The sequence below is a fragment of the Amblyomma mixtum genome, chromosome 5, assembly GCF_055824585.1.
Source record: "Amblyomma mixtum isolate Tamu chromosome 5, ASM5582458v1, whole genome shotgun sequence".
NCBI lineage: Eukaryota > Metazoa > Arthropoda > Arachnida > Ixodida > Ixodidae > Amblyomma > Amblyomma mixtum.
This window is the reverse complement of record NC_143016.1, coordinates 53,400,603-53,423,547: the sequence shown is the minus strand read 5'-3', so window position 1 is coordinate 53,423,547 and position 22,945 is coordinate 53,400,603. Positions and strand designations below refer to the sequence as shown.

At 51.2% G+C, this 22,945-nt stretch overlaps 2 protein-coding genes across 4 annotated transcripts in view; one reads left to right on the top strand and one right to left on the bottom strand.

Annotated features, from left to right (window-relative positions):
* Positions 1 to 1,079: 1,079 nt before the first annotated feature.
* Nup107 (nuclear pore complex protein Nup107) lies at positions 1,080 to 4,473 on the bottom strand. Its single transcript, XM_089544456.1, has one exon. The coding sequence runs from the start codon at positions 4,344 to 4,346 to the stop codon at positions 1,650 to 1,652; it is 2,697 nt and encodes an 898-aa protein (XP_089400582.1). The 5' UTR covers positions 4,347 to 4,473; the 3' UTR covers positions 1,080 to 1,649.
* A 286-nt stretch (positions 4,474 to 4,759) lies between these two features.
* The window catches only part of LOC149342179 (transmembrane protein 198), a 97,948-nt gene continuing 79,762 nt past the window's right edge, over positions 4,760 to 22,945 (top strand). For all 3 annotated transcript variants that reach the window (XM_089544448.1, XM_089544453.1, XM_089544454.1), the window contains exon 1: positions 4,760 to 4,900. The gene's annotated coding sequence lies outside the window, so the exon portion shown is untranslated. The remainder of the gene's footprint in view (positions 4,901 to 22,945) is intronic.

The following is a 22,945-nucleotide window of genomic DNA, read 5'->3' as shown; positions in this document are numbered from 1 at the left end:
CCACTTCACTAATACTGTCCAGCAAGAATTTTTTTAATGCACTTTATAGAAGCTCAATTATCTGTAGTAAAAATTTGAATTTCAGCATCTTCGCCCTTTCCCTCCCTTCTCGTCACTTTTTGCACGTGGGAAGGTCGGTGCTCCTCTGTTGGCCCCACCACCGGGGGCAGAGCTTCCCGACCCATTGGAGCTACGCGGCTCACTGGCCACGGCGATGGTAGTTGCCTGGCGTCTGAAAGAATCTAACCAATAGACATCTCTGAACTGATATACACAGATGCGAGCATTAGAAAGTCTCCGAAAAGGGCTTGCAAACTTTCGCATGTGATTGTGGGTTCTTTGCTGCGTGTAACGTGTATTACTAGGCTCAGGTGTTCATGACTACACACTGCAGTGAGTGAGCAAGTTGATGTGCTCTCTTTGGAAGGTGTTTCAGCACCCCTAAGAGCCCCTTTAAGGTGCAGCTTATGTGTCCCCTCTAATTCTTTGCTGCCGAACAAACAAGGCCAGGAAGGTCCCTACAGTCGATTCTTGTCAACAACAAAAATTATAAGCAATTGTCCTCAGCATCTCTTTGAGAGACTTGTTTTGTGTTTCACATCTTTTTAGTCACATTGGTAATGAACTGTCAAGTTGAAGGCATTTCGGCAGAAAAGGCAATGGAAAGAGGTGCTCGTTATGACATACATGGCTTTCGCCAAATCAGCTGAAGGCATGTAACACAAGACTGACCACCCCACGCCACTGACCCCCAAAATCTATGCCAAGGGTTGATACCCGCAACAACGGTAGAGGCTGTGGCAGTCCACTTGTAGTAAAATGTGCATGCACACTGTCTGCACTAATTTCCTCGCGCTGGAGATAGCCTGGAACATGCTGTTTGGCACATTAAATGCCACTATGACATTTTCAGACAGCTTCATGTTAACCCCAGTGTTGATGGACGAGAGCCACAGTGAGAATGAGCATATCACCACCGGCTCTGGCTTGCACTGCGGAAGCCATGCAGGGTTCACCCCCACATGTACGCATGTCTCTGAGATATTTCATGTAGCCATGACATGAATCAGGAGCAGCAGTTCTGGAAAAGGTTGGTTCAGTTTTTTATTATGTTTGTGCGCAATGGAAGATTTATGTGACGATATTTTTCATACTTTATAAACAGATTAAAAACTTATCTGCAACAAATCCTGTACAAGCTGTCATTAGCTACTTTGTAATGTGTTATGAATACAAAGAAATTTAAGTAAAACTTATAATTGTATAAAAACAGATAACAATGCAACTAACCAAATAAACGAATGCAGTAATGCAGTAGTATCGCCAGCCCAAAATTACTCCAACAACAAAAGCAAAGGCCTGTATCGATGATATATCCACAAATTGCTGCACTGAAGACAAAGGAAGCGCAGTAGACCACAAAATAGAAACAACTAGATGCGATTTTACAAAATGCATATGGCAGTGGCAGTGTCACAGGTGACAATGCTAGGAAAGAAGACAGTTTCATCCCGTTTCACTCATTGACAAAGCTCTCATGATAAAGTAGTCCCTTCTCTTTTTTCTCACCAAGTCCCAGCACACACAATTGGAGACAAATTATTACTGAAGCACAAATCCAAAAGGATCAGGTCCTTCGCACAAAGCTATTACTGAAGTGCAAACCCAAAAGGATCAGTTCCTTCATGCAGAAGAACCTTTGATGCTGCCCTGCTTTTCTGCAAAAGTGTTCTTAGTTCCTCCCTTCCAAACTCCTTGTACAACTGCTGCTTCTCTGATTCAATAGTAGCCACTACCTCAGCAACATCCACAGCAAGGCCAGACTTTTCCAGTGTTTCCATGAGGAGAAACGTCAGCTGCGGAATGCACAGCCTGCGCAGTGCTGACATCTGGCGGCCTCGTGGTGAGGAGGCACCACTGGTGGCAGTCTCCCTTTGATCTGCCATCCAGCCGCCATCAATGAAGAGCAGAACGTCGAAAACATCCCTCTTCACCTCTTGAGCCAGAACTGACACCATCTGCTTCCACTGACCCAGCTCCACTGAATAGCCGCACAGCTTGTGCTGGTAGGCCATTTTTTCTGGGAAGCGAACATCCAGCGCAGGTTCTTCAGGAGGTGTGGGCTTCCTCCGGTGGAACTGGTTGAACCATTCCTGGAAACTTGTATGCACTTTCAGGAGAGTTTCAAAGCACAGGAACTCTCGCAATGCGTTCTCATCCTCAGCTGAAAGCTCTCCATCGGGCCCTGCAGAACGACGCCAATGATCCATTGCTACCTTCACAGAGTCACCGGGCAGTTTGCGATACGTCTCACGAGCGGCACCGATCTTGCCTAAGCACACAAAGCCACGCATGAGTGCATTAGCTTGTTTGATGGCCTCGCCCCTTGTAGATGTGTCGAAGAGGAGCCACTCCAGTGATGCTACCTTTTCTTGATCTTCGGCCGTGGTTTCCAAGGAAGGCACAGTTGGAGCAGCAGGAAGCTCCACGGAGTCATCTCCAGAAACACGCACCTGCTCAACCAGAGTTCGAGTTATGACGGTGACGTCAAGTCCAGCTGACCGAGCGAGTTGCAGGCACAGCTCTTGCTCTTCCGAGTCCTTTGTCTGGAGTCCGCGCAAGAGCCGCGTGTACCTGCTGACTTGGTCAGCCGGAGGGAGTGCAGCTGCATAAGTGGCCACCAGGGGAACATAGCCCTCTTCAATGAGCAGGTCAACGTAGGCTCGAAGAATGGCATTACCCGCCTCTGCGCTGGTATGGCAGCCAACCTGCCTCAAGAGGAGCACCACATGAGCCAAAAATCGCATGGTCTGCAGTGGCGGCTGCGTGGCATAATCAGTTGTCCAATTGTGCATCTCTTCCACCATGGAGATGGCGTCATCCAGCACTACGCACCGCTGCAAGATATGCGTTATGGCGAGGCCGCGGTAAGCTTCTGTGCTTTGTGAAGCTTGCAGCTCCCTGAAGACAGCCTCGAAGGAGCCTCGGTTGCTGGGATATCCCGGGGGCAGAGGCTCGAGGCTTCGAGCTTGCTGTGTAGCCGTGCGAAGTTCCTGCTCCACGCACACATCCACCACACCGCGCATGCGCGCCCACAGCTGATCCTCCCAGGTGTTGCAGACGGGCAGCACAGCCTGGACATTGCCGCTCAAAGCACCGAGGATGGCGCGCTCGTAAGCCAGGCACGAGGGGTTCGAAGCGGCGTCCCAGCAGTTCCGCTTCCAGAGGTCCCTATAGAGGTTGCCTTCCGCTGGAAAGATGGAAGCGGCATTGGTGCCGCCTACGAGGTTCGGGTCGTGGTAGGGCCGCCACCCTTCGAGCGCGGCGGCCAGCCAGTGGTGGCCGTTGTCGGCCGCCAGCTCCTGCGCCTGCTGCAGCTGGCCAGCCCGCACGTGGAGGAAGACACTGCGGAAGAGGCGACCCTCGTCATCCTTGTCCAGGTCGTGGATCGGTTGGCGCAGCCGCGAGGGCGCGTCCGGATCCAACTCGCACACGTAAGACGACGGTGCGTTATCGGCGGAACGCGACTGCAAGTGGTGCAGCGTGTTTTCCCAGGCACAGCCACCGTCAGCGAAGTATTGGAGCCGCTCGCGGTCGCCCGTGCCGTGCTGCTGCGCTGCGCAGCTCTCCAGCCAGTCGACCACCAGCTGCGCTTGGCGCGCAAACGCGTCCCTCGCCATGAGCGCGTCCACGATCTCCTTGTCGCTGGATTCGCGCGTGCCGTCAAGCATATCGTCGTCGCCTGCGTCGCACTCAGCCATCTTCAGCCGGTCACGAAGGAGCACCTCAGTGAGCTTCCAAGTGTTGCGTTCTTCAGTGAGCAAGGTTAGGCAAGACATTGCCTCATTCCAGACGGGTTCACCTTTGCGAGCGGCCATCCGCTCCGTCACTTTTCTCACCTTGGCCAAGTATTTGTCACAGATAGACTCGTACTTTTCCAGCAGAGTGAGAACTTCATGACTGCCTCTGTGGGTCCGGTAAGCCTCCATGAACTCCGAATGGATTTCAACCATTACAACGACCGCCGGATGCTCCGTTGCAAGCGCTGAAGCACTGAATGCGGTCATATCGGCGGCTTCGAAGTTCGCGCTGATATTGCCGGGCCGGGAGAGCCGGCCGCTGGGCGTTGTAAAGCCCGCAAAGGAGCCTCCCGTAACAGCGCCAGCATTCTTACTCATCTGCGAGATCATGCCGCTGTAAGCGGACGCAGGGGTGGCGAATTCTTGCGGTTGTTGCGAAAACGATGCACTTCTACTGCTGAAGCGACTTCGCGACTGTCTGTCAGCTACCGGCGTGGCGAGGTTGCTCAGGGAGTACACAAACGAAGCACCTTCACGTCGATCCATTTTCGGCTGCTTCTTGGGTCGTCAAGTTTGCGCTACACAAATTTCAGAAACTCGAGACATAACCGCACATTCATATTTGAACCTAAGAACTACCGCCGCATTTCTAGGGTTAGCGCAAAAACCGCGTAAAGAATCACATGCTTTGTGTAACGCAGCAAGCGCCCCCTCAAGCACGACAAATAATGTAAGGCTTTTTATACGTTTAAAAAACAAAAACAAACTAGTAGAAAAACATAACACTATTTTTAAGAGTGGAGGCAGACTAGATAAATTTTGTTTTAATACTTCGTCTTCAGTAAAAAAACATTTTGGAGTAATGTATAGTTCCGCCAGAAGCCGACAGTGTCGCCGGCATCGCATGCGCTTTTTTTTTTTTTTCCTTCGTCTGCTTTTACGTTTGGTTGCTAGCCGCTGATGCCGCTGCAGTCGGTGGTTCGTTACGTCTTCTCCGTGTGCATGATGTGAAGTTCGCTTCATCGTGTTTCACCTACTACAAATGCCAGCGCTGCGGTGGGAGGCCTCTTCTGCTATACTGTGATACCCAAAAAATCCAGGTAAATGCATTTCGTCAGGTTCTCATCTTTTTCTTCCGCAGCCTGTCACGCCGCTACCTCCGGCTGGAGGCCTCATTGATCCACTTGCTCTTGCAGCACTGCGCATAAGATCCGCGGCCTCCACTGGTTCCGTTCGCTCTGTACTTTGCTGCTGGGAAAAGCGCTTTGCTCCCTCGGTGCAGCGGTACACGGACAGAACTTTTGGTTTCACCTTCCCGTAGTGCTTCGCATCCAACAGCGAAGCGGAGGAGTCCCGTTACTTTCGCGCTACTGTGTTACGCCGTGGTCAACTAGCATCTTTCCGCATCCCTCTGACTTTCAGTTACCTCCCGTGATATCTCGCAAAACTTTCACGGTTTTTCTTTACCGGAGTTCGAGGGCTTTTTTTTTTCTTATATACAACGACGAGTAGTGAACTGTGCTAAAATGATAGCAAAATGCAGCCACTTGAGGTCGTATGCATTACGGGCTCTCTGCGCGGACTCGCTTTGCGGCAGCGATGGCAGGTCGCGCGCTCCGCAGCTATAAGGCTCGCAGTTTCCTGGATTTCATTTAACCCACACAGAGCAGCTGCAGGTTTTCATTACACGGCGAGCCCAGCTGTTCACTGTTTGTATGGGCTGGAACGCGACTTCTGGTGTATGCACTGCTCTTCGCATCTATGAAGAAGCGGTTTTCCCCTTTTCTTTGAACAAAAACGTATTTTGTCTGAACCTTGCTGGCCTGATGCAGTTCTGTACGTACATTATCTTACAGCATTGTTGTCGCATTGTTGAATTGAACGCTTTGAGTGAGAACTCTATTGGGCCGGACCGTGTGCGGTTTCGGTTGTTACTGAGCTCCGAAGGTTTCTTCTGCCAGATCTGCGCGCTTTTGACGACTTGGTACCCTTTAAAATACACTCCTGCGAAGCACGTCACCTTTTGTGATAATAACCATACCTCGGCTTTTCATTATGCTTGCTGCCACCTCCCCCCGTCCCCCCTGTCACACACACACGCATGTGCACGCACTTTTTTTTTTTTTTTGTCCTTTAACTGATGTACTCGTTTCGAACATCGACACACTGCAATGTCTGTGTGAGATATCTTCCATCACTAATTACTATCGGCCTTGTAGAAGAATAGGATTGCGGACGCCCCTCTCCTTATCTCGCTTATCACAAGGTAAAATTTGATGCATTTCTGCACCGCCGGGTCTCCTTTCTAACGTAGTATGCTCGCGCACTTTCTCTTGCTTCCGCCTCGCGAAACTTTTCCATGTCGCCTAGCGCGCACTACAATTTGTCTAGTTTATTATGGTGTCCTTACGATGTCCTTGTTTATTATAGCGCCCTTCCCGTTGATTCACTTTGTTTCTACGCATATTAAAATGGTCTGTGTCAAAAAAAAGAGGAAGGGGAGGGGAGGCTGTCTGCAAAATTATACCGCGACTGCGGCCTTGTTTTACCTCGTTACTTACTGTACTCACAAGCCTTCGTTGTATTTCACCAGTGATGTCGAAAGCAAAGCAACAGGCCGCAGGATAAATGCACCTGACGACTCACGTAATTCGAGGACTCTTAATTCGAAATTCCGGTTTTTTTTTCAACTGTCGCCTTGGTCCCGCAACACCCGATGTATGAAAAGAGCTCCCCCAAATGGTAACGGAATCCTGAAGCCTCCGAGCGTGTCGGAAAGTTTAAAAGCAGCGCTACGCTTTTTTTTTTTTTAACTTCACGTTTATGGGGTGAGTGACTGGTTTTCTCTGAAAGGACCGAAATTCATCGTATCTATTTAATTGCATTAACTTTTCCATTTTTAAACTCTTGCTGCACGGAGTAGGGGAGCTGACTCGTCGCAGTTTCGCAAGGCCTGGAACTAGGAGAAGTCGGGAAAAAGTATGCTGTAAATTCAAAGCTAAGGTGTGCGGAAGTAGAGTAGACTCCGTCTAGGAGGAAAAGCGATGCACATATTAAATTTGCGCTAGTTGACATAATTTTCTGACTCGGATTGACGTCCCATTATCGTGTACAAGTGGCTCTTATTTGAGACCGCCGCAAGCACTTGTAGGGCGCAGTTATAGGAGCATTTATTCGGCCACTCACTAAAAGGTGCACTTTGATGCAGTTTAGGTTGGCCCTGTCCTTTTCCCTGGCTTCTATTGCTTCGTCGGCTTATTTATTATTTTCGCACTCGTCGACAACAGCGGCTTCCGTAGAAGTCTTCGGAAGTCCAGTTACCGTCAATTCAGGTGCGAATTAACCAGCCTGGTCCTGGCTGCTGGAAAGTTGGGCGAAACAGAAATGATAGAAGCGGCTCACATGTACTCCGTCTCTCAACTTGTGCACAGCGAAATTGAAGCAGCGAGTCATTCCACGGCCAACTTCCATGCACAGATGTCCTCTTCTGACGCGCACGCTAGTCAAGCGGTCGTGGCTTTCACTCCGCTGAGAACTACTGGTAATAATAGCAGTACATTAAGCGGCTATGAAAGAATGAAGACCAAAGAGCACGGCTCAGTGCCACGTGCGGATCATCTTATACAGCGTAACTGTACCCTCACTGCAAGACAGAGGCCTCTCCCGTTGACGTCTAATTAATCCCTTCCTTAGCAAGCTGTGGCCACTTTAGCCCCTCCCCCCACAAACTTTATGATCTCATCCGCCCACCTGACCGTCAGCCGCCCCCTGCTGCGCTCGCCTTCTTTTTGGATCCTCTCTGTTACGCTAAGAAACCTTCGGTTATCTTGCCTTCGCATTACATGTTCTGCCCGTGCTCATTTCTTCTTGACTTTAGTCAAGATTTCATTAACTCTAGTGTGTTCCCTGACCCGCTCTGCCCTCTTCTTGTCTCTTAACGTTACACCTATATTTCTGTTACATGGCTCGCCGCGCTGTCCTCAATTTAATTTCAAGCCTTTTCATTCTCCTTCAAGTTTCTGCTCTTCAGGTCTCTGCTGCAAGATGCAACTGTTACACACTTTCCTCTTGAAGGGGTAGTGATTAGCTGTGCATAGCATGGGGGTACCTACAAGATGCACTCCATCATATGATAGCTATCCTAGCTTATTTCACTTTCGTAATTCGAATGTGCTGCCACTACCTGCCTACCTGGTAGGTGTATTTCCTTACCAGTTCCAATGCTTTGCATGCATATCGTAAACTCTTGTTTCCTTCTCATAGCTTAGTACAGTCATGCAAAAAAAAGTTAGAAAAGGTTGTAAGGTGCCCCCTTACCTGTGCTTGGCTCCACCCACACTTTCGTTTTCTTTTTAGTGGCTATAGCACTAAGTGCCTGGCTAGCGAAAAAAGCCATCTTGTCTGGGGATGAAACCTCGGAGCACAAAACTAAACTGAAATATTTTGCCGATTTTACGGCAGCGAGTGGGTTTCGAATCCGGGACGGCGCGAACAGATCCGCGTCGTTGGCCACTGCATGCATTTGACCACTGCGCCATCGCCGCAGTGGTCTTGACCTTTTGACTATCGCCGTAGCCGAGCATCGCGCGTGCTAAACTGAAAGCCTCTTGTCGCCGTCCTCATCAGCTTCCATCCGTGCGCATTGGATCCAAAATCCGAAACGGAGGTGAGAAACGGCATTGAGGGCAAGTACGTCGGTAGCGAAAAAGCCATCTTTTCGGGGGTCTTTATTACCGGAAGAGCCACCTGCCACAGTTGACGGGTGACAGCATAAAGAGGGAACTCTCTCCTTTCGTCTTCTAGGGGAAAGGTGGAAGAGGGATAAGTCTGATATAACGAAAAATCCGGATATAACGAAAGACTTGGATATAACAAGTCTTTGGTGCGCACCTCATTACTGAAGCGGAGCCGGAAGGGCCCATGCTTTTGCATTTCCTCAACATAAATAAAATTTATCCCCCTAAATTTAACCCTGTCAGCGCAGTCACCAAGATTAACGAAGATACACAAAGTAAAGCAAAGTGAATGTTCTAGCGCACCTACGTCGCATTTAGTTTGACGAAGTAAATCGGGGGTTAATGTTTCTGTTTTGTATACAGCCATGTTTCACCCATTAGAACAATGCTTCGCAACATTCACAGGAGTGATGTGCACGCATCTGCATTTTTGTCATGCCGTAACAGAATGTGATGGGCTAACGTCTGAGGACGGCTACATGTTTTTGTGCGGGCTCCTCGTTTCTTGCCGTTAGTATACACTTCACAGTGTGTTTGAGCATATGTGCTTATACTACAAGCCTTTTCATAAACAGGTCGAGCACCGCCGCCGTATTGGTTGTTGGACTGTTCTCGTAATACAGGAAGAGTTGAGTATTCAGCTTCCCCACGTTATCCCCACGGGCTAAATTTTTTTTTTTTTTTGGGGGGGGGGGAGGGGGGGACTCGTAAAAAGGTCTATAACGTGCACACTCTGTCATGCGTAGCTCGGAGTGTGCATGCTCGTTAATTTTCGCAGTTATTTTGCTGAACGCGGATTTACGGGCCCAGTTCCTGGCCGTGCTTGTCGCTTTTCTTCTCAGTGCACGTTTTGGGCACAGGCGAAATGCGATTGCAGTCGTATATTCGGACCGCCGCGGCGACCAGCGGGCCCTCCTCATCCGCTAAGCTACAAAAGTATCCAGGGTGCTTAATTTTCACCCTGAAATAAAGTCTATATATACTCTTTCCCCGACACATCGTCAAGGGCCCATGTACAGGGTCAATCACACTTAGAGGGATACGTACAGTCTTTGTCAAAAGTAACCAGGCTGCATAGTTTGCTTCTAGCTCGTACAGTGGAGCCCTTACAGCTTCCCTGAAGCTGAAACGGTCGTTAAAGACAAGGACTGGGGGTCTTCTTACCTTCCAACAACTTTCGATCTTTAGAAAAGTCACAAGGGCTCCACTATACAAGCTAGAAGCCAACCATGCAGCCTGGTTACTTTTGACAAAGACGGTACGTTCGCAACTCGCTCTGTTATCTGCTGCGGCGGATTTTTAGGTTCCGGTTATTGCTTCATTTGGGGCATAAAAAGAAGCGTTACGTGCGGCTCTGCTGTTTCTATTCCCTGAATTGATGCCACTAATACGCTGGTGCACGCGTTTTGCAGAAGCCATACCAGACACTCGCGGCTGGTCCTGCAGCATCTTTGGAGGTCCGAGGTGGCCGTCTACTCGTAGGAATAATACACAAAAGCGTGACTAATCATTCTACACTGTATTGCTCGACTATGACTCGATCCACTACGCCGTCGCGTTGTGACGGCTTTGCGCGGATTGCCTTCGCGTGCTTTCTGCGAGTGACTCACTTGTCGCATCAGCGCCGATCGCCTTGGAGCGCAATTTCCAGCGCTCGCGTGACTCGCATGCCCGCGCTCCTTGTCGTGTCTCCTCCGCGCTTCGTTCTTCCAGTAGGGCCGTGCGGCCACGAGTATGCGCGTAAACATAACGGTGGGCTAGGGTGCTCCTTGGGACAACAACAATAAAAAAAATGACGAACGGTTCCTTCAGCGGCTAGCGTTATGCGATATGACATAACGCCTTCTCAGTTCACGCGGCACCCCCGCCTGTTGACGCGGGAAAGGAGCACAGTTGGGTTCCTTCAGCACAGGGGGAGCCCTTTCTCTTTCGTGAAAAATGGTGGCGTGCGCTTCCTCGCGGGTTTGTTTTCCCTCTTCAACCCGCTTCAGCGAGGACGTTTACGATGACTGTGTTCGCACTCAGTGCCGTGGGCTGCTGCCGCTGTGGCCAGCGTGCACTCGGGATGTTGCGCGCGCTTAGTCGGCCGTGGATTGAAGGAGCCCGCGTTGTTGTAGTGGCTGTCTTCGAAGGCACGTAAAGGTTTGGAGGAAAGAAAATAAGGGGGGGGGGGGGGGGGGGGGGGAAAGATGGTAAGAAACGAATGGCTGTGCGCCGTGGGCGCGTTTTCGCGCGAACGTGGCTGCTCCGTTCGTGCGGATTGGGTCCGTATAAGAAAGCTTGCGTGCTCGATGCGACCGGCCGCTGCTGAACGGACCGCGGTGTACGCATGGGCGTTCGGTGCGCGGGCGAGTGCGCTGCCGTCAAAGACGTTCTATTGTGGGCCAAGCCTCGTTGGCTGCTGCAGTCCTTAGAGGGGAGTTCTGTTGATCTTGCCGCCCTTCGCGGGCCACGGCATTCTTCAGCGTCCTATATAGAGGTGTATAAATTGCTGCGTTGTGTAGCCTTGCGCCGGAGACGGTTGACTAGTCTAGCGTGTAGTAAGTCGGCAACATTTTTGTTCGCCATCCGAGAGCCTTCCAAGCGCAAACGAGGGAGTGGCTGGACGAAGCGATTTATGTGGGCGTCGCCGTCCGTTATGCAGACGCGTTTGATTCGGCATCGTCCGTTTGTTTGTAATGCGACGACCTAGTGCACGCAGTATTGGCGTGACATGAAATTTTTGCTTGCAGAAGGAGAGAGTGGGATGTCTGCTGGGAACACGGTACACCTAGGAACGAGCAAGACAGCGCCTAAAGTATGCCGGCGTACACGACGTCGACGCTGTCGTTCAGACGGAAAGGCTCAGTGCTCCCAATAAAACACGCACGAGCAAAGGAATAGATCCAAGCGGCAACGCGTATCGGCTGTGCAGATCTATTCCATTCGTTTGAGGCAAGTCCACTGACTCCATAATGACATCACAGAAGGGAGAGGAGCCTCTTTTAGAGGTTCTACTGTTTAAACGACTGGACGAAGCGGCAGCGCACAGCGCACCCAATTTGCTGAAAGCTGGTTAAATTAATTCCAAAAGGCAAGCAGACGGATACATCCCCCGGCGGTCAGTTAGCTAGCCGTTAACTTCGTTGACTCGCAGATATAAACAGGATAGCTGTCACTGGCCCCTCGCTTATGCCCGACCACTTAAGTACGCTGAAAACGAAAAGAAAAAAAAATGAAACGAGGGGGAAATTTTTTAGGCTGCTACGCTTCTTGATGCTGCTCTCGGGCTGCGTGGCGTGGGGCGTAAAGACAAGAAGAAACGAAAGTAGATCACTTGGTCGCGTCGAGATATGTGGCAGCCACGGCGGCGCTGGCGCCGGCACAGACTCGAGGCGACATCGAAGTCGGGCGGCGAGCACTTTTAGCGACTCCCGGGGCAGCTCAGCTCAGCCTCGCCAGTGGATAAGCTTTCGTTGGTGGGGCGGGGTGAATGACCTTTCTTTTTTCTTTCTTTCTCTCACTCCGCAACGGCTGCTGCGTACTACGCGTCGCGTTGTCATCGCCGTCTTTTTGGTCGCGCGGTTGAAAATGGGGCGGGGGCAACCAGAACGGCTCGAGGCCCGCGTGTGTGGGCACGGTGGTGGTGGCGGCGGCTCCCCTTGTGTGCATACCTATAATGAGAAGGACGCCGGGCCGAAACGGCTAGGAGCTGCCGCGGGTTTAGAAGAGAGTGGGAGCTTCCGTTTCGGTGCAGCCTCATTTGTACACGATCCGTCTTCTCGCTTTGGGAATTCGCCCAAACTTCGCTCCCCCCACCCCTCGTCTTCACTCATTTGGCAACTCTTCTTGCGTGTAATGGTAGCTTTCTTGAACGCCGCAGTTATTTTTCAGCGAAAGCAGACTTTCTTTTTGACGTCTGAGTGTCTGAGAGTCTTGAGCGTGTTGTCACCGCAAACGTAACCACGTGATGCAGGTGTGCCTTTCCCTTGCCTGCATTTTTCGCGGTACCTTTATTTTATTTTATTTTCGTATGGTTGGAAGCGCGCTATCCAGCTTCTCGTTCGCCCTTTGTGAAGGCGTAAAAGTACGCGACCTCTCTTTCCTTGCCACGTTGTCTTTGTTACTTCAGCGACGAGCCAAGTGAGGCTGTAGTGAATGGAATAGCTAAGTCGCTTTGCGAGCAGAGAAACGGTGACTTTTCCGTAACGGACGAAATGCGATACTCGGAGTCTGCCTGAAGCGAGAGCTCGCGAAGAACTGTGCGTAACTGGTACTGCGGCCTGTGATCTTTAGCTTGTCAGTTTCTAGCGGGAGCGCAGGATTTCGTAACGTCGAGTGGCAGCAAAGTTTCTTTTACTTACGAAACGAGTGTAGAGATCTGCTTATCCGCACTAACCGCAGTGCATATTGAGTATCGCGTCGTATGGCTAGGTTTGAAACGAGGTATTGTGTGCTGATTACGTAAAACTGCGAGCTCCGTGTAGGTGCCGTCGAGCTGCACAGTATACTTCGAAGATCGCATCTCGACTTTGTTGTGCAGCGGGCACAAATCCCCGAATTGCGCTTACGCAAACAAGAGAGCAGTGGCCTTGGAGCATGTGCCTGTGCCCCTGTGTATACAATCAACCCCGCGATCAACATGTTGTCGCAACGAATGCAGTTGGTTGAACGTCCTCGCGCGCTCTTAGCATCAACGGTATACCGATGCTGCGCTCTATACTACTCTGATCCTAACAAATCTCCATCGAGAGAGCGTGCGCTGCGTGTGTGACCCCGATGCTTGGGACGTAGCTGTTTGATCTCTTCGATATCTTTTCTTTGACTCGGGTTGAACAAACCGCTGCCACACATCATCAGCATGGCTTGGCCCCGATTCACATTGCTGCTGCACCGTCTCGTCCCTGCCCTCTGTCGTGAAATTGCCGGGAGGCTTGACAACGCACGCGTCTTTCCTCTTCCTCCCCCCCCTTCTCTTGTCTTTCTTTTCCCACACGTGCGTCGCTCGGAGGCTGCACCATCGACCTGCTTGCTGGCTGGCTTGTCCGCCCGCCGCTGTGCTGCGGCTTCCTCCCGTGTCTCCTCCGTTGCCCCCGAGCCGCTGCTTCTGCGGCCGCTTGTCTCGCGCACACGCTCGCGCCTTGTGTTCTTCTCCTGGCGCTTGTTCGGGTTGCACGCCGGCTACTCTCTCTGTTTACTTGGCCGCACTGCTGCTGCCGCTGCTAGGGCGGCGGCCGCCATCTTGGCGGAGCCGGCGCCGATCGATCTGACGGAATGGCGCCCCGAGTCGGTGTCAGCTGAGCAGCGCGCAGCTCCGAGCGTTTTGGCCGATGCGGAACGGCAGCTTCCTTCCTGGGAACACTGCCCCCCCCCCCCCCCCCCCCTTCCCCTTTTCCTTTCCGCGTGGCTTTGACCGTGCCCTTTGGGTAGAGCCCCGGTCTGCGGCACTGGCTCCGGGGCTGCTGCTGTCGGCGTTCTATGGAAGCCTCCGTCTTTTATTTCGTCTCTCCCCGAAGCTCCATCGCGAGGTGGGATGCGGGATGAGGAGCCGTCCCATCTGCCCGCCGCGAACAGATGAGGGCCCCTGGGCGTTTTGGGCTGCGAGTTGCGCGCGCGCTCTGAGGAGAGAGAGAAATGCTTTGGCGAGTTAACGCTGTTCGGGTCGTCATATCTTTGGAGCGTGTCATCTCTTTGGCAGCGAGACGCATTTTTATTGGAGCGAAGGGCAGGCAACAACCTTGCACACTTTCACGCGCTGTCCTCGCGTGCACTTTGCTCGCTGAAAATTGATTCGTGGCCCAACAGTGAGGGAAGGAAAAGAAAGAATCTCGGAGTTTTCTGGTTGTTTTTTTCTTTTAATGTGCTGGGCTTATTTATTCCGGAGCTTTGAATGTCGGACGCCACCGTGTAGTTCTTGCAAAGGATTAGCATTTTTTATACATACATATACTGAGCGAAAGTTAAGACAGTGAATAAATGGACTCCTGTGCTAAGCCTCGCTCTAAATGATTGCATGGCTTCTGGGAATTTTGATGTCTTAATAGAGCATGCTGCTCGAGGCGTAATTCGTGGAAAGTTCAGAAATAGCGTAGTTCTTTGTTTTTTCTTTTTTCTTTCACTGCACGCTGAAACTGGCGTCATGTGTCTGTGTGTGTGTGTGTGTGGGGGGGGGGGGGGGAGCAGACAAGAGTAGGGAGATGAGGGGCTCGTTACTGACATACATATAAAGCAAGCCAACAGTCTTGGAAGGCCAAGAATGCATAGGGAATTTTTTCCCAGTTTGTGCTGTTCATCGGTGGCAAGTTTACAGTGTAATTATTTCATGCCTGAAAAATAACTGATTTCAAATTAAAGGAAAAACAACCACACGCCGTCGGTGGGATCCGAAGCCACGATCTCCAAATTTCGCGTCCGGTGCTCTACCAGCTGCGGCTGTCTGATGTTCTATTTTCGGTGGTATTTATGTTGCTTGTTACCTAAACTTGAGCGTGTTCACCAGCGCCGCCCCCGTCCATAGCGGCCGACGTAGTACGTCCTGTATTACAGCGCGTGGAGCGTGATAGAGCGGGGAGGGCAGAAGCTGTACGATAACACTGCATGCAAGTGTTCACCAGCGAGGTGCTTGTGAATCAGTTAATTTACCACTGATGAACGCCAGAAGTTAAAAATATGTCCCCCTATGCATTATTTTAGTTTCCATGTCTGTTGGCTTCCTTTATACGTACACATATATATCTATATGCTTATTGCTTGTTTTGTTCGCGCCATCTTGACGGGGTCATCCGCGACCCAGTCCATTCGGTGGGAGGAAACAAATCGTGACCTCATAATAGAGCCGATCGATGCTCCACCGCGTTGATTTTGATAGAGCACCAAGAACACGCGTCTTGTCGTGCGAGCTGCTTTCGCGTGTGCGACGCCTATGCTTGTGTGTCGATTCGTGTGCCTGTAGATTTTGTTGTATTCGTCGACTGCGGAATTGCTTGTTTCCTTGCACCCTTAACGTTACAGTTTTGTACATAGTCGTTTCGGCTGGCTGGCTCGGCACTTCTCCGCGGCCGTAGCTATTTGCAGCAACAATTTGGAACTTTGCCAAGGAGTGGACTTCATTTAGTCTTTATTTCCTTCTTTTTAACTGGGGGATAGGGAGGAGGGCTTAACAGATGTGCGGTGGGAGCATGGTTCGAAAGTTTTCTTGCGTTCACTTTGCTGTCTCCGTGTTTTGTTTTGTTTTTTTTTCGTTTCGAGTGCCTGTGTATATACACTGCAGTTACCGCCTCGCTTTCCTGTCCCGTCCCCGACAGCCTCTGCTGGCCTGCTTTGCTTCTCCCCGAGCAGGAGGAAGGGGCGCGACTCAAGTGTTGGAGCGCTTCACGCTTGCCTGGGCTTCCGCAGCCACCTTTCCTTTTGGCTCCTGTCGCCTTCTGTTCTTCCGTTGCCGTTTATTTCCAGGTGCCCTGGCTTTTGCATTTGCCGCTGCCCTGCTGCAGGCGTTAAACGCGGTGGCGTGAATAATGCGCTTTCGCTCCTAGCTGCAGTAGTGCACAACGTGCATACGCATATACTGTCTCGAAAGAGTGCTTCGCGTCCGTTTTGAGGTCGGGGTGAGGCTTTGCTGTTTTCTTTGATAGAAGATCTGTGAACATTAGATTCTTTAATCTTCGCCGCAGCAATCACCCTTAGCCGCCTCTCGCCCCCAGCTCTGTATACCGTTATTGCGAATGGAGTGATGCAAACTGTGGAGATTTTTATGCCTATGGCGTGTCTTTCCGAGATGGTGACATGACTCGTTGGGCATTCTTTTTTTTTTTAGGCGGAGCGCTGACGGAAAAAAAAAAAGAAAAAGTGTTTAATAAGGACATTTCATTAACTACAGCGAGTAACTAGTTAGAATGTATTATTCAGCACAGCACAACACTGGAAGGCGATTGTTGAGTTATGTATACTATAGTCGGGTACAACTCAAGAACGAAGCGGCATTTCCATGTCAAAGCACCCCTTTCCAGCCAATGGCGTCGGCCGATTCTCATGACCCTTTGCGCGACGATGCAGAGGGAAGCGCGACGATGCAGAGAGGGGCTATCCCATTTCATCTGCCACTCCCTGCATAGCAGTGTCATGAGTACCGGCCGACGCCATTGGCTGGAAGGGGGGTGCTTTGACATGGAAATGCCGCTTCTTTCTTGACTGTCACTGCGGGATTCTCAGGCATTTATTTCCAGCGTGTAATTAACTTCTGGGCGTAGCTCTGCCGGCTACACAAGTCAAAACTCCTACAGGCTCACGTCCCAACGATGTGTATGCCAGCTGTCGAAGTCAACTGAACCCTTCCGTCTCGGTCATTCGCGCTTTCATTACCGAGATCAAGCTGACTGGTGCCAACGCATCGCGCTTCCTGGGCGCGTCAGCTCGTTGTCTGGCTAGGATCCATCCTCGCGGGCTACCGTTTCGTCGCGGTCTGCTGGCCTGCGGGGCGTGCATTTGTTGCCGTCGAGGCGGCTGCCGCCGCCGCCGCGTTCGTATGTATATAAAACTGGTCGCACACGGACACGCGCGCGCGCGGCAACGTCCTCAGCCATTCGTGATCGTCCGCGCATGCATACGCCGAGCACGCACGTGGCTCCGTTTGGCCTCCCCTCGTGGCTGTGCATTGGGGCCTGCAGCGATCCTGGCGGCTGAGTGCGTCCGCGCAGTCGTGACCCAGGCGAGGACAGCTGTCGCACGACCAGCGATGCAGCGAATGACGCGGCCTGCTATATATCCCCTGGCCGCGTCGTGAGGTCCGTTCTTTAATTTGGAAGCGCGCTCATGGGCCGCACTACTGTTCGTATACCGCCCGGCGACGACGACCGCTATGTGGGGCTGCGTCGCGCGTGTTGCGTTTGAGACGGGCCTGTCTTCTCCTTTGAACACTGCTCTCGGGCCCTCTAAGCGGAGGGAGCAGCGGTCACGCTGCAATCAGGAGTGGCAGGCTGTCGACAGCATTCAGAGGCGTGCTCTATTGCGGGGAGCGCAAGCTCGATGCCTTGTATGCGGCCTTGTGAGCGGCTCCGTGACTTACTCGAGCGCGGAGGTTACGCAGCGCGTGCAGTTTTTTATTTTATTCCTACTCAAGTGGCCCCCCGTTTCATGCGAGCGTTTTGCTACAATTGTTTCCACTTTTGAACCACTTGGTACAGCTTTTAAGTCGGAACTCTTTATAAGAAGTGATGATTCGCCTGGGGAGCTCGGTCAAGGCGGGCTATAACGAAGCTACGGCTATAACGGAGTAATGACCGGACCCCTTCAACTTTGTTATGACGAGGTTTAACTGTGCCAGCTTTCCTCCTTTTTTTTTGTTTTTTCGCGTTAGCATTCGTCGTTTATTCTCCTTTGACTCGTCGACCGAGTGCGTGCTTCCGCTTTGTTGCCTTGAAAACTACGAGAAAAAAATATATTAAGAGGTGATATTGCAGCTGCGTGTTGCCTTTCAGAGCTGCTATCCCGGTAAAGGGGTGTTTGGCGACCCTGCGCACCTGCCGTGCGTATGCCTGGTTGAAATCGTGCGCTTCCACGCGTCTGCATCCTGCCCGTAAAATCGTTGTGAGGAACTACTGACTGCTTGGCGCGTTAACTGCGAGAAGGCTGTTCCGCGGACGCGGCGTGGTAACCTCCAGCGACAGGAAATCGTAAAGTTGGCTGCAGGCGCGCAACCTTCGTGCGATGGCAGGTTGCAACAGCCGCGGTGATGCGCGGCGCAAATCACACAAGCGCCGCATGCGGCCCCCGTGATGGTCGCGCGAAAACACTCGCGTTTTTTCTAGTTTTATTTTTTATTTTGAGCTTGTCGTACTGTTCTTTCGTGCCCTTCCGGCAGGTGGTGAAACCTAACTCACTCCATTGTACTTATTATTTCGCGCTAATCAATCAAGGGTGCTTGTTGAAAGGCTCGTTCTCTTTACCATTCGTCTTGGTTGCCTCCGTCAGAAGCTGCAAACGCGCTTATCCATAAGCGGCGTTTACATGAATGCGACAGTAGCGCATCGTGTTTCCTAGCGTATCTCGCGGAGCCGACACGCCATCCGTTTTGCACACCAAGTCTTCGGGACGGTGACCCCTCGCCCAGTGCACGCGCCGGAGGGTTCAGGTTCAGCTACCTCCATCTTGAGCGCAGTCTGTTTTGTTGTCCTGTTGGGGAATATAGGACGGGAGCCTCCAAGCACTCCAAGCCTGTATATATTCACCGCGAAAGTCGGCTTGCCTTTCTGGATCTACGCCTGCCTGGCGGATTAGCACGACACGCTTTCCTGGCGCATATTCCCCGTTTACATGAGTGCGAATCGCCGTAAAGTCGATACGATGCGCTGCTGTCGCATGCATGTAAACGCGGCTATAGTCTGCCTGCATTTTACGGCCCCGTTCCGTTTAGCCTTCCCCGTCTGCATAATAAGGCGAACGCAGCACTGCCCTCACCCGCGGGTTCGCGAAATGTGCTCGGTACTTAAATCGTACACGTGTTCCAGGTACACGTCGGTGTGTCGTCGCACTCCACATGCGTATGCTTATACCTCGCTACATGCCCTCTTTATGCGGCTGTTGTGTCCGCGCTGACTGGAGCGTGTCGTATAGCAACACCACCTAGATGTCGAAAGGAGTCGGGGACGCGGAGTGCTTGGCGCGGAACCAGTTTGGTCCTCTTCGTTTCCGCGCTTCGTTGTCGGGCGTCACGCTCTTGCGGCGCCGACGACGACGCTGCGGCGTCTGTAATTTTACGAGAGGCGCTCAGAGCGCGTGTACACTGTCATGATGCTCGCCGCGAGCGTTTTTGTGCCGTGTATTTTGGGCTCGTCGTTTGCTTTTTTTTGTCGTTCGCTTGCGTGGCCTGCGCGGATAATGGGTGTTATCCTCGGAGAATACTGTTTTGCCGCTGTTGCGTCGTCTGGGAGAGGTGGCCCAGATCAGCTGCCGGCGCCTGTGCTTAAGCGCAGGAACCGCGTATATTTTTTCTCCTAACAACCGCTTTCCTTCTCCTGCTTATTTGCTTCTTAGCGCGAGGTACATTATAATATGTTGCAGCTATTATTATTGCGCCAGCGGTGTGTGTGCGTTCAGTTCTGCAGGTCAACGCCACTGCCACGTTGAATGTGCGGAAGTCTTATTATTTTATCAGAACAAGTCAAGTCTCTGTCCATCACTTGACGTTGGTGTGGCGTATTGCATAACAAGTGCGCCTCTCTGGACTCGGTTGTGTTGTAGCTTTGCTTTCGAAGCACTTTGGGTGGTGTAACTTTGAAGTGCAAACAGTAATGTTATTCCTGTTTCGTAGTTGCCTATTTTAACTCCTAACTTACCAACTACGGAACATAGAAGGTAAGCATTTTTCATTAGTGGATGTGTTCGGCGTCTTGGATTTTCGAGTTTTGACTGATTCATGCGCAGTCTCTGTTCGTCTCTTTTGCATGTTATCATTGCTTCGCCTGAGGTGTGTCGACAAGGCTTGGAAGGTTAAAAAAGAAAAAGTAGAATGAAGGTCTTACATTTGCTCACTATATGTATTGCTGGTGCGTTGGTGTGCTAGCAAGTCTGCCTCTGTGGCTCTACCCGCGTATCGGACTTCGGGTTTCTTCAGAACTTGCGCAAGCTTCACTTGGTATGCTCCGGCACTCAACACGACGTCATCGTATCGATCGCAGGCTTCCTCTCTTGTTTCTTATTTTTCTCGCACTCTAGTGGGCTTAATAAGGTGCCAAGTTGGACACGGGTTAATAACGCGTATTGTTCCGCGTGCTTGCGTGAACAGACGAGGTAGCAGGCAGCGCGCGACAGATTCGCTTTAGCCCGTGACGCAAAGGCCGGCGGCGACGCAAGAAACGACGCACCACTTTTGTATAACTAGCGTCCTGTCTCCCTAGTGAGTCGCGTGAACCAGGCGCGTTCGTCGTTTCCGGCAAGCGGCCTTATATTTTCTTTTCGTTGCATATAGCGCACAGCCTCTCGTGATCCCCGGCATGAAGCCCGTGTTTTCGTTTCGCTGTAGCCGCCTTCTTTTTATTCTTTGTGCATTTAGTTTTTCTTTTTCTCTCTTAGCGCGGAAACAAGTTTAATAGATCGCACTCGGCTTGAAGAAGGCGACCCGCTGGGCAGCAGCTCTCCGAACGGCGACGTCCTGCGCGAACGACCGACTCCCTGACGCCTCCTCCTCCCATAGGAGGAATAACGGCTCCCCCTCTGCCGACCCGGAAAAGACACAGCTGCGGCGCCCTTTGGGACTGCGCAATTACCCGCGTGTATGTGTGCGACGAGCACGTTCGGCGCAGCGGTGGGAGGCCCCCTTGTACGCGTGGCATTGTGCTTGGAGAGGCATTGTTCCGAGCATCCGTGCGTGAAAAGGAAGCTCGGCTCTCCGTGATTCACGTCACCCAGTCGTGTGACTCCGCTGCTCTTTTATTTTTGTTTGTTTCTTCCTGCGTGCTTCGTACGTACTGTATGCACCACCCTGTGCCATGGTCCCCTCCTCCATACACTATAGGCGCGAAGATGAACGGTTAACGTTGGCCGGGCGACGACTCTGGGCCAAGTGGGGTGTATTTACGCGTGTGCATGCATACTGCTGCCGTGTAATTGAAGTTCTCTTGTAGCTGAACGAGTGCTGAAGGGCAGTTGGGTGCGATATACAGTCGAACCTCGTTATATCGAAATAATGGATGTAACGAAGGAATGACGATTCCCCTCTGAAGCTCGGTCAACACTGGCTGTAACGAAGCTGCTGCTATAACGGAGTAATCGCCGGGCCCCCCCAACTTCATTAAAGTGAGCTTCAAATGTATGCCTTCCTGCACTGCGTGTGGTTTGCGCCTCTTATAGTGGGCGGGCCGATGAGTTGGTCGGCCTTATCGTTTGCGCGCACTTTTTCGTTCTCACTCGCGTGTCTGCCTGCCATGCAGCTACCCGGCTTGTCTCACGAGTGTTTTTATTCGTCCCTTGTGTCGGAGAGCCGTAGTGCACCGGCCCTCTATCTGCGGCTATTGCGTTTTTCTTTCTATCTCGATTTCACTTTAGTAGCTGGGGTAAGCTTAACAAGTTGAAAAACGAAAGTTAATAGTGTGCATAAAAGAGCCGAACGGCACATCGCGAATGCTTGTGCATTCGCAACGTACCGCAGAGTTCGATGCAGTGTCCAGTGAGTTTTTCTCTGGGCTGTAACTTTCTCGTACCGATTTGAAAGATTTTACGTTCCATTGAAAGTTAAGGATGCCCTTTTCCTTCACGAATGCACGCAGGGAGGCTAGCGCACCGTTGGCGGAAGGGCATAAAAGCGATACGCTCCTGCGAAAGAAATGATGCCAGAGTTATATTTGATTGTGACCGCATTCAATTCCATCACTTGTTTACTAAGAGGAAAATACAGAAGGAGAACTTGCCTCTTGTACTCTGATTGATTGCACTGGCACGCCTGAGCGCAAGCTTTTCTTTTGCTCTTAACACCTCTGTGTTTTATATTATTATTAGCGCACGAATGAAGAAAACATCCGCCCGTGTGGACGGTTTTGCGGAGACTAACTATATCTTGGTGTTTCGTCTGAGTTTCTGTTGCCCGGAATAGCGTCCTCGTTCACGGCAGCGGGAGGGTGAGGAGTCTCGAGGCAGTTCCGACCGCAGCAACTGTTTTCGTTTTGCGTTGGCCGTTTTAAAGACACCGTTTCCTGCAACGCTCCAATTTCCTCCGGAAATTAAAGCGGTTTGCAACAGATCTGTGCGCTGGGGCTACTTTTGTATATGGCGCAGTTAAGCCTTGCGCCCTTCACATAGGTCCCTCTAAACGTATTTGATGCAATGAATAATCTGCCGTTCAAGGCAAATAGGTTATTCTTGCTCTTACTGAAGGACCAGCTACGTGATAAAGTGACGGGAAAATAATGTGTAATGTGTATAGCTTCAGCCATGCGCGATTTCATATGACTGGCGTAATTGCTCTCTAAATGTCAGCATTTCATGTTATGTTTTGGTTCACATCAGAAAGATTTCTAGTTACTTTGATATTTCCACATTGCTTTGCTGCTTTGCTATTCGTGGTTATATAAAAACAGCTGCTTTTTGTTTACTATTTGTTTTAAGAAGGTGTGTATAGAACTTGCCACGTTTAGGGTTCTTTTTCTTAATTGACCGCGCACAATGTAATTTCGTAAGCAGCAGCTCACCTTACTCTGCGTACGCAACTTGAAAGAGGTGTTGAAAAATGGAGGGGACACTTAATTAAGCTCCGCCCTAAGGATATGACGCTATAGCCTTAATGAGTTAATGCCCAAATACGCGGAATTGGTCATTCTCTACATTCATACGTCTCGGGGACTCCTCATACCACTCCTTGCGCAGTGGTGCTGCGGTTCAGGGATGCGCCACTGCCCTGCGATGGCAGGTGTTGCCATCAGTGGGTCTTGTGCTACCAACGTT

Bases quoted from the DNA above. Each gene is read 5' to 3' on its own strand.
- Nup107 (XM_089544456.1), bottom strand. From the start codon at position 4,346: ATGGATCGACGTGAAGGTGCTTCGTTTGTGTACTCCCTGAGCAACCTC.